At 56.0% G+C, this 10,713-nt stretch overlaps 1 protein-coding gene across 23 annotated transcripts in view; it reads left to right on the top strand.

Moving 5' to 3' along the window:
• GREP1 (glycine rich extracellular protein 1) overlaps nucleotides 1–5,620 on the top strand; it is a 12,500-nt gene extending 6,880 nt beyond the window's left edge. For 15 of the 23 annotated variants that reach the window (XM_027117661.1, XM_027117667.1, XM_027117669.1 and 12 more), the window contains 10 exons: nucleotides 874–927; nucleotides 1,062–1,094; nucleotides 1,307–1,479; nucleotides 2,149–2,521; nucleotides 2,626–2,706; nucleotides 3,066–3,128; nucleotides 3,215–3,244; nucleotides 3,330–3,389; nucleotides 3,542–3,655; nucleotides 3,843–5,620. In XM_027117661.1, the coding sequence (XP_026973462.1) occupies nucleotides 874–927; nucleotides 1,062–1,094; nucleotides 1,307–1,479; nucleotides 2,149–2,521; nucleotides 2,626–2,706; nucleotides 3,066–3,128; nucleotides 3,215–3,244; nucleotides 3,330–3,389; nucleotides 3,542–3,655; nucleotides 3,843–4,186 (1,325 nt within the window). In that variant the 3' untranslated portion in view covers nucleotides 4,187–5,620. Of the gene's footprint in view, nucleotides 1–299; nucleotides 928–1,061; nucleotides 1,095–1,306; nucleotides 1,480–2,148; nucleotides 2,522–2,568; nucleotides 2,707–3,065; nucleotides 3,129–3,214; nucleotides 3,245–3,329; nucleotides 3,390–3,541; nucleotides 3,656–3,842 lie in introns of those variants that run through there. The other 8 variants (XM_027117677.1, XM_027117681.1, XM_027117680.1 and 5 more) reach the window with 4 other exon arrangements.
• The last annotated feature ends 5,093 nt before the right edge of the window (nucleotides 5,621–10,713 follow it).

Below are 10,713 nucleotides of genomic sequence, written 5' to 3'. Positions count from 1 at the left end.
GAGAGAGAGAGAGAGAGAGAGAGAGAGAGAAGGAGGGAGGGAGGAGGGAGGGAGGGAGGGAGGGAGAGAGAGAGAGAGAGAGAAGGAGGGAGGGAGGGAGAGGGATATGTCTTCTGTTATGTTAATGAGGTGACTTTTGGAAAGCCCCTAGGTCATCTGAGGGTGGGGGCTGGTTGCCAGGAAAAGCAACCATGTGATTGGAAGGTTGGAACTTTCAGTCCCACTCCATGACCTCCAGGGAGGGGAGAGGGGCTGGAGGTCAGTCACCACTGGTCAATGATTTAATCAATCATGCCTATGTAATGAAGCCTCCATAAAACCCCAAAAGAACAGGATTTGGAGAGCTTCTGGGCTGGTGAACACCTGGAAGTGCTGGGAGGGTGGCTCTTTGTGCCTTCCCACATGCCTTGTCCCTTGCATCTCTTTTAACTGGCTGTTCCTGAGTTATATCCTTTTATAATAAATCGATTATCTAGTAAGTAAAATGTTTCCCTGAGTTCTGTGAGCCGCTCTAGCAAATTAATCAAACCCAAGGAGGAGGGGGTGGTGGGAATCTCTGATCTACAACCAGTTGGTCAGAAGCACAGGTGACAACTTAGACTGGAAATTGGTGCTTGAAATGTGGGATGGGGGTGGGGGGAGAAGTCTGAGACTTTGACCTGTGGGATCTGATGCTGTCTCCAGGTAGACAGTGTCGGACTTGAATTAAATTGTAGGACACCCAGATGGTGTCTGAGAATTGCTTGGTGGTGTTGGAAAAACCCCAGAATTGGACTTGGTGTCAGAATTGGACCCCCCACTTCTCTTACCCCCAGAAACTGTCTACTGCCCCCACTTTATTCTTCCTCATAACCCCCCACTCTGTCTCCCCAGTTTATAGGAATGGGCTGGGAGTTGGAGCCTTCCCAGGTGAAGGGCCCCAGCCAGGTGAGGGGGGCAGGGTCAGGCCCTGCAGTTCTGGGAGGTGGGGAAGAGGGGGCACAGGGCACACTGGGCAAAGAGGAAGAGAAGGGGCAGGGTGGGGTCCACCTGTCACTCAGCCTCTGTCTGTCTCTCCCCAGGCCTGGGAGGGGGCTTGAGCCCTCCGAAGCCAGGTGAGTCCATCCCTGCCTCCCTTCTGCCCCTTCTGAAGTCTCCCCCACCCAGCCCCTGCCCTCATGCCCACACTTCCTCCCAGCATACATATCAGGGAATGGGCTGCAGCTCCCTCCAGGTGAGCTCAGTGGTGGCCTCAGTAGGGGAGACAGAGGGCTCCTTTCTGGGGAAGGGCTGGCCGGGTCTGAGGCAGCCTCTGTCTCTCCTGCAGGTCTGGGAGGGGGTTTGAAACCTCAGAAACCAGGTGAGCCAGAGCCCTCCCCATCCCTGTCCTGCACCTCCTCCTGCTGTCCTTCCAGAACCCCCCTGCCCAATACTGTCCCTCACATCCCTGCTTTTCCTCTCCAGGATATGGCAATGGCAATGGGCTGGGGGCCCAGCCAGGTGAGGGGGCAGGGAACAGAGGGAAGTGGGGGGATATTGGAAGGTGGAGGGCAAGGTGGGCAATAGCAGGAACCACATCAGGTGGCTGAGTCACCTTGTCCCCAGAGCAGATTGTGGCCCGTGGGAGCTGGGCTTTTTCTGGCCTGGCCACTCTCTCCCCTGGAAGGTGTGTCTGCCCTAGAAGCCACCACAGGCGGGTGGCTTGGCCATGTGGAGGCCAGGAGGGCAGCCTGGGGGCAGCACTGGCCTGGGCTCACTGCCCCCTCCCTTCCTCCCCATCTAGGTCCCTGCAGTGGTGGGGTCCCTCCGTGGCTTCTTGCCAGGCCTCCCACTCCAGGGATCCCTTCAGATAAAGCAGGTGGCTGGGGCCTGAAATCCCAGCCCCCTCCCCCAGTGCAGAACGGCAAGTTCCCAGGTCAGTGCGGATAAGGGACCTGAGGGGCCCTGGCGGGTACCTGGTCCCAGGAGGGGCTGGGCCTGGCTGGGCCACTCAGAATCCCCCAGGCCTGATCTCCAGCAAGTCAGTGAGGAAAAGCCTGAACTCTGGCCCTGAGACCCCACATGACCCCCAATATGACAGCTCCCCCAGCCCCTTCCCCCATGGCAGTCTGCGACATTCCACACCTGCCCCACCCTGGGCTCACTCCTGTCCCCTGGCTTTCCTTCTAGTTCCTACTCCAGCCATCCAGTGGGGGCCGAAACCTCAGGAAGCAGGTGTGCATCTGCCTTCCCTGCCCCACCCCATACCAGATCAGATCATTCCTCCATCTCCCTTGTTCCCTGGGTCATCTCAGGTGTTCAGGCACTTTAAGGGCCAGGAAGTCCCTCTCCGAGTCTACCCTTGGTATCTCTTGCTGCTTTCATATCTCATTTCTTCTGGTTCCATTCCCTGTGGATGAGGAGAGTCCCTTACTCCTCAGAGTCTGGAAGGTCCATACTGGGCCCCCAAGGAGTTTGGGAAAGTCTGGGTCCTCCCTGCTCATCTCCATTCCCCTCACAGGGTACCAGCCTCCGAATGGCTACAGACCAGGAGCAGAACTGGGTGAGGAGGCCCTTCGCCTGAGTTCTCCCTCCTCTCCCCTCCAACAGCGCAGGAAGCAGGGAGGCGAAACCGGCTATCTCTGACCCCTGTTTCCTCTCCCCCAGGCTTTGGTGGTGGCCTCAAGCCCCAGAAAGTCGGTGAGCCCCCGGGTCCCCATCTTGGGCATGAGCTATGTCTCCCTCACAGTGAGTGCTCCTTGTCTGTCTGTCAGTCTCCGTCCTTATCCACCCAGCGATTATGTACTATGCACTGGACCACAGTGGTGGCCAGAGCCAGGGGGATCCTGTCTCAGGTGAGGGCAGAGTGACAGACTCAGCAGGCAGAAAGGGAAGTGCCCAGAGGGAGGGAGGGACAGCTTCCAGAAGGTGGGCTCCACTGGGTTAGCTGGATGATGGTGGGGGATTGTGGGAGGTCCTCTCTAGGCTGCCTCTGAGTCAGTCTGTCTGTCTGCCCCTCCCTGTCCATGAGCAGGTCACCCTGGCCCCCCCCCCAGTGCTGCCCCCGCCCCATTCCAACCAGCCCCTCTCCCACCGCTGTCCTACAGGTTTTGGTTACAGGAATGGTGGTCTGGGATCCGGGGTCTTCCCTGAGGCCCGCGCACAGCCAGGTGCCTGGGGCTGCTGGGTAGGGTGGGGTGGGGGTTTCTGGGCTCAGGGGCTGCTCCTGTCTCTGACCTTCCCTTTCTTCCTTCAGGGTTCCCTGGGACTGATGGCTTTTGGAATGGTGAGTTGGACCCAGGGGACACCGTGCAGGGGGTGGGGGAAGGGATGTCCAGGGGCGGGGCAGGAGTCAGCCTGGTCTCTTGCAGGGTATGAGAGGGCAGCAGTTGTGCGCCCCAATGTGGCTGCTCCAGCCCCTGGAGGAAATGGTAAGAAATGTTGGGGGAGCAGAGGGAACCCTAGCAAGGGTGGCGGGGACCAGGCCGAGTGGGTGAGGGACTCTGAGACCCTGGAAGGACTGGGGCATCCTGAATGTACAACTCCAGTGGGCAGGAGTCCCAAGCCGGCTCTCCTCCTTCAGGTCAGGCCGGGGCCCCGAGGGGCTCTCCCTGGCCCTCCCTCCAGCCCTGGGGGGCCAACTTGAGGCCTAGATATGGGGCCAGAGGTGCATATCCAGAGGTCAGGAGCCAGCCAGGTAATGGGGTGTGTGGGAACGGGTCATCAGGGGTCGGGTAGCTGTGGAAAACTGGGCTCTGGGCCCTGGGGCTAGCCGTACAGCCCACCTTATAGCCCTGCAGAGATGGAGGGAGGGCACTCCTGGTGGAGGGAGTAGCAGGGGGACAGGAGGGACTCAGTGTTCTCACCTCTGCCCCTCCCCCCAGGGCCCTATGGGCAGCTGAGGCCAGAGCTGGGCCCTGGGCCCTTAGGTGAGTGGGGGTCTCCCAGGGCCTGGGGTAAAGCTGGGGTGGGCAGGAGGACTGCGAAGTCGTCTGGTGACTGGGGTGCCCTGGCTTGTCTGTGTGCCTTAGGGGGCCCTGAGGTGAAGCGAGGCAGCAATGGCCTGATGGGAAATGGCTATGGAGGTGAGAGGGAATGCAGGGCCCCTGCCCCCACTCATCCCATGCCACCATTGTTGCCCCTCCAGGCTGCACTGGGGGACACCCCCAGCCCTCGGGGGGGGACATATAGCCAGCTCTCAGGCTACCTGTGTGTGTCTGCTGGGTGACTGGCCTCAGAGGCCAGGGGAGGGAGAGGACTCATGTCCCCCAGGAGGTAAGGAGGGAGACAGGGCTCACCACGGCCCTGCTCTGCCTCTTCCCAGGCTGCTGCCCTCTTGGGAAATGCTGAGCTCCAGAGCAGATTTACTGCCCACTCTGAGCTCCTCTGTATCAGAGCCTGGTCTGCCTGGCGAGGCTGGCCAGACCCTCGGGCTTGGCCTCTGGCCTGGGGTCTCCTGTGGGCTGGAACTATCAATAAAGGCAATGTGCTTCCCTGTTTGCCTCTGTGGGCTGTGTGCAGGGGATCACTGTCTGGGTTGGGGGCCAGCTGGGGGCCCCTTATTCATTCCTTCAACAAACATCAACACAGCTGTGTGCCAGGGGCTGTGCTTCAGATGGGAGAGATGTGAGAACTCAGGCCTGCCCTTGGGGAGGGGGGCATCACGTGGTCACAATCTGGCGATGGAGCCATGTCCAAGTTAGGGGACTTGTGCGTCATTTGTGTTTTAATTTATAATTAACTTATTAAAATGATCCAACTAAAAATCTCATTTTCCTTAAGCCATTATACTTGCTTCCAGACCTCATTTTATTGATTGACCTTATAATGTGGATGTAAAACTCACTTCACATTCTTTGATTAGTACTCAATTAGATTATAAATTTGACAGATCAGCTTCTCCCTAAATATTTAGCATGCTTTACAAGCCTGATTAATTCAATTCCCTTAGACACTTCAAATAATTACACACATAATCTACTTGATCTCTTAACAAGGTGAGGGGGTGGCGTACGTGTGTACAAATCCAACCAGCAACTTCTTCCTAAGCACTTAAGGGGCTTTTGGAAATGAGCCCCTCTTGGAAATGAATAAATTAGACATTTAATATCTCAGATTACTGAACACTTTCAAACATTTTAAAAAGCCAGTTACTAATCCAATGTCAATAATCAGTGCTACTGGATTGCTTCGTTTTCTCATCCCGTGATTATAAGTTTAATCACCCAGAAATGTGGAAGCAAATTACTCTCCTAGGCTGGGTCCAGAATGGAGGTTGCACAATTGGGGATTGATCTGCTATTCTGAACTTTGACCAAGGGCTTGGCTAGTCCTGGAACCAGTCTCTTTGAGACTCTGTTCTGAGCTGTGCCTTCCCAAGCCTACACCTTTTGCAATCTGGTGAAGTTTTGTCTTAACTGAAGAATTCCAGCTGAATAGAGTTGAGGGGATTTGGCACCCTATGAGGAACTCAGCTTGTCTTTCTGTGGCCTGATTTAGGATAACAAGTGTAGACCAAAATCTGACTGCAGTATGCACAAGGTTTTGGGTTGAACAACCTTGAGGAGTGTAAATGCATAAACATTATTGGAATTCCAGACTGATTTCTCTTAGCCTACCTCATTTAATTTGCTCTATTTGAGAATCATTATAGACTTTTGTTTTTTCACAGAAGTATTGATTCTTTAAAAATATAATCTTGGGTTTCCCTGGTGGCGCAGTGGTTGAGAGTCCGCCTGCCAATGCAGAGGACACGGGTTCAAGCCCTGTTCTGAAAGATCCCACATGCCGCGAGCGGCTAGACTCATGTGCCACAGCTGTTGAGCCTGTGCTCTGGAGCCCGTGAGCCACAACTGCTGAGCCCACATGCTGCAACTGCTGAAGCCCGTGCGCCTGGAGCCCGTGTTCCACAGCAAGAGGGGCCACAGCGGTGGGAGGCCCGCGCACCACAATGAAGCGTAGCCCCTGCTCTCCACAGCTGGAGAGGGCCCGTGGACAGCAATGAAGACCCAACACAGCCAAAAATAAATTAAATAAATAAATTTATTAAAAATAAATAAATCCTGGATGTCATTTTTTTTTTGTCATTTCTTTAAAAAAAAAAAAATCATCTTGTGTTTCTCTGACCTGAGGTGTGGAATAACCCACATCGTCTCTTTACTGGAGAACAGGATTAAGAGGAGCGTTTGGGCACAGGGGCCACAGAGAAAAGGGTCTCAGTGAGGGCAGTGGATGATATCCTTTCTAACCCACTGAGAAATGTTCTAATATTGTTTTTTTTTTAATTAATTTATTTTATTTTTGGCCGCACTGAGTATTCATTGTTGCATCCGGGCTTTCTCTAGTTGCAGCAAATGGGGGCTACTCTTTGTTGTGGTGCTCGGCGTCTCATTGCGGTGGCTTCTCTTGTTGCGGAGCAAGGGCTCTAGGCGCGCCAGCTTCAGTAATTGTGGGTAGTTGTGGCTTGCGTGCTCTAGAGAGCAGGCTCAGTAGTTGTGGTGCCCGGGCTTAGTTGCTCCGCGACATGTGGGATCTTCCTGGACCAGGGCTCTAACCCATGTCCCCTATATGCACAGGCAGATTCTTAATCACTGTGCCACAAGGGAAGGCCTCTAATATTGTTTGTTTTTTTAAAAAATAAATTTATTTATTTATTTTTGGCTGCATTGGGTCTTTGTTGCTGTGCATGGGCTTTCTCTAGTTGTGGCAAGCAGGGGCTACTCTTTGTTCCGGTGCACAGTCTTCTCATTGTGGTGGCTTCTCTTGTTGTGGAGCACAGGCTCTAGGCGCACGGGCTTCAGTAGCTGTGGCACACGGGCTCAGTAGTTGTGGCTCGCGGGCTCTAGAGGGCAGGCTCAGTAGCTGTGGCGCAGGGGCTTATTTGCTCCGTGGCATGTAGGGATCTTCCCGCACCAGGGCTCGAACCCGTGTCTCCTGCATTGCCAGGCGGATTCTTAACCACTGTTCTACCAGGGAAGCCCTCTAATATGTTTTAATAAATATTTCTATATTCCAATTTTAAATAGATCGACCATTTCTCATTTTTTCCTGATTGTCACCCATCTGTGTTGTTTACAACCGTTCTTAACAACGTTAACACAAATGCTGCATGTCAAGCTTTGCTTTTGAATTGATATCGTTTCATCTTTTCTGTAAGATCATTCATTGGGAATTTGCGTAGATCTTGACCTACACCAGGAGCATCATTCCAGAATCCCTAAGGGCAAACCCCCCCAAAAAAAGAGATCCATACACTCTCCACATTGGCTGTTGTAGGGAGGGAGGGCGGGGCTGTAGAGGGGGTTGCGTGGCTAAATGGACCCTCAGGCCAGTTGGGGGCGCCCACTGCACACGCAGCGCCTGGCCTCAGGGATGGTGAGGGGTGGAGCCTGCGGCAACTCGGAATACTATGATTGGCTGGAACTGAGGGAAGGGAGGGAAGAAGACGTTGACAGAGAGTGCTCCTGCCTCTGACTGGCTGCCAGTGACAGCTCGTGCCAGCCGGCGGGAGAAACGCACAGGTCGCCGGCGCATTGGCCTTTGATTGGGTGGAGCGCGGTGGCGCACGGCTCCGATTGGCTGGGTCTCTCGCAGGGCGGCGCGTGGCCACCTGCTGGAGAAACAAGGCCTCCGCGGACTATGCGCGCTCGGCCCTGGCGCGGCGGTGGTGGCCAAGCTGGCGTCCCGGCTTCCTCGCTCCCGCTCGCATCCGCGGCTGGCCCGCGCCCGCGCCCACTCGCGGTTAGGCCGGGCCCGCGCATCTCTATCCCTGACCCCACCGCCTGCTCCGTACCTGCCGCACCCGCCGCTGCCCGGACTGCCGCCCGGCCTGAGCCCCGCGCCGCCGCCGCCGCCTCCCTCGGCGCTCGCGCTGGCCGAGCTGCCGCCGCTGCCCGCGCTCCCGCTGCGGCCCAAGCCGGTGGCGCCCTGGGGCCCCGGCGCCCACATGGCGCTGCCCGACCTGCCGCCCGAGGCCTGGTCTTCCGCGCCGCCCGCCGCCGCCCTCGCCCTGCAGGACCTGCCGCGCCTCCCCGCGCCCGCGCCACCGCCCTCGCATCTGCCGTTACCGCCTCTGCCCGAGACCGCGGTCGCCGCCACGCCAGGGCCCGTGGGCGCGCGCGGCCGCCCGCCACTCAACACCGAGCCGCCCCCGCAGCCGCTGCCGCCGCTACCCACGCGGCCCTCGCCTTTCAACCTGCAGGCACCGCCTGCGCCGCTAGACCCCTGGCCGCTCGACCCCTGGCCGCTGCCCGCCTTTCCCCCGCAGCTGCCACTGCCGCCCCCGCCTCCGCACTTTTTCCTGTAGCCGCCGTGCTGAAGGCCCGGCCTCCCCGCCCCGGAGGGGCTGCGGGCGGGTGAGTTGGCAGCCCTGCCTGGATTCAGAGGCTATGCCCCTCGCCGCCTTCCCCGCCGGCAGGTTCAGGGGCATGGGTCGGGGTCCGGCTTGGGGAAGAAGGAGGGCGTGTCGGGAGCAGCCCAGCTTTGGGGGAGGAAGGAGCAAGTCTGAAAATAAGCTCTTTTGAAAATTGGGGCCATTTCTTCCATTTTTTCTTACTATCCTACAGGAAGCCTTTTGCCTGGTCATTTGAGAATGTAACTAATTCCTTGTAGTGATAAACTGGCTGGTGATCTGGGCAGGTGGGGCTGGGATCCCACAGCACGCGGCTTGAGGAAATGAAAACAAAATTTAAAAATACTTTTACTAGAGTACGCAAAATGTCTCATTTTCCCTTGTACAGTAAAGGGTTTGGATGTCATCGCTAAGATCTTTCTCTGCTGAAGTTTGTATGGCTTCTTGGAAACTCAGAACCTGCCTTCCAAGTCTTAAGTCAAACTTTCAGCTGAAATAGATCCTGGGGTCCCTTGGGCCTGGGCGCACGGGGAGAACAGCGGTGTTGATGGACAGTCGATACTGGGCCTTGGAACAAGAGTGTCACATGCAAGGGCTCTGAAGTCATCCCCAAGGGACAGGAAAGCTCCCAGGGTGAGTCATGAGAGGAAGCCCCTGTTCTCTCCTCATCCTTACTACCTCCCTTCACCACCCCCACCCCCCTTTCTCCCCAGCATGTACAACGCAGAATAAAGTTCCCTTTGTTACTCAGGTGGCTTGGGCTCAAGTAACCAGGCAGACGTCCTATCTCAGTGGGCTCTTCTACAGCAGCTCAGGAGTGGTATCAGGAAGCCAAATTGACCTTGGGAGACCTCTGAGAGCCTGGGACCTGCCAGCAAGAAAGGCAGTGTATGAGTTTCCTGAGACTGCTGTAGCAAATCACCACAAACTGGGTGGCTTAAAACAGAAATTTAGTCTCTCTTGGTTCTAGAAGCTGCAAGTCCAAAATCAAGGTGTCCCAGGGCCATACTCCCTCCCAAGGCTCTAGGGGAGGATCCTTCCTTGACTCTTGCAGCTTCTGGTGGCTCCAGGTGTTCTTTGTTTATGGCTGCATCACTCCAATCTTTGCCTCCATCTTCATATGACCTTCTCCCTTGTAGCTGTGTCTCACATCTCCCTCTTGTTTTTCTCTTATGACACCTGTCATTGGATATAGGGCCCACCCTAAGTCCAGAATGCTCTCATCTTGAGATCCTTAAGTACACCTGCAAAGACCCTTTTTTCAAATAAGGCCATGCTGACACGTTCCTGGGCTTGGGACTGGACATAGTGTTGGGGGCCACCATCCAATCCATACAGGCAGTGTGCTCTCCCTTGTGGGGCTGGCCCACCTGCCACGCTGTCTTTCAGCTTCCCTAAAGCCTGTGTTAGGCCCTACCCCTTGCTGAACCTGAGCCTTGGGTGCCCTTGGAGTACTCACGCAGGATCCAAAGGCGCTAGTGCCTTGATAAAACTCTCACTGGCACAGGAAAAAAAGTAGACCGACTTTCCCCTTTGCTGAATTGTGGCCGAGTTCGCATTCCTGCCAGCTTGCTGCTTCCTCTATGCTCTTTATGTCCTGTAGCCCTCCCCACTCTGAGCTGAGAATCAGACAGTAAACAGGAAGGACAAGACTGAATGTGGGCTCCTAAAGAAGACAGCACTCTCAGAGCTTCAGATGGCTAACTGCTGCTGGTTGTAAGCTGACGATTACGACTGATAATAAAGTTGTTACCCAGTCAATGGAGTCGGCCCCAGTTTACAAGTGAAACTGCCATTGTGCTCTTGATGAAATACTCCCGTCCCAAGTTAATACCTACAATAATACCTAAGGTGTGCAGGGCACTTGCGGCCCAGCCAGTGCCTTTGGCAACCCTGGAGGTAAGCAGGGCAGGCTTCTCCCTCTGGTTTGTAGCCAGGAGACACCCGAGATTAGGCAGACGTGACTTGCCCAGCAAGGTCCTGGGGTGGGGTTGACACCACGTCTGACCCCAGAGTTCACTGATCTGCGTGCTGCGAGTGGAGAGCACTCTTTGCTTTCTGAGACGGGGACATGGACACGGTGAAAGTGAACCCGGGTGGAGGGTGGCTTCCCGTGTAATCAGATACAGATGTTGTTCTGTGCAGAGACTTCCCCATGACGCAGGGAGCCTCGAGGAGTGGGAGGAGGAGGGGATGGCTGGCTCTGGAGGAAAGGACAGGATGCAGGGAGGATGGCTTGAGGGAAGCTCAACATGGTGCGGGGTGGCCCGGCTGGGCTGCGGGCTGCATTGCCTTCGGGGAAAGAGGCACCAGGAGGCCCAGCTTACTCTCAGGAAGCTCAGCCAGCGTTGCTGGGCAGGGAGCTGGAGGCTTTGAAGTCAGTCTGGGGTTGCATCAGGCTTGTC

The sequence above is a fragment of the Aethalodelphis obliquidens genome, unplaced genomic scaffold (assembly GCF_003676395.1).
Source record: "Aethalodelphis obliquidens isolate GAN/ISIS:26980383/991018 unplaced genomic scaffold, ASM367639v1 scaffold18, whole genome shotgun sequence".
In the NCBI taxonomy this organism is placed as follows: domain Eukaryota; kingdom Metazoa; phylum Chordata; class Mammalia; order Artiodactyla; family Delphinidae; genus Aethalodelphis; species Aethalodelphis obliquidens.
The sequence above is the reverse complement of the archived record's forward strand: the minus strand, read 5'-3'. Positions and strand labels throughout refer to the sequence as shown.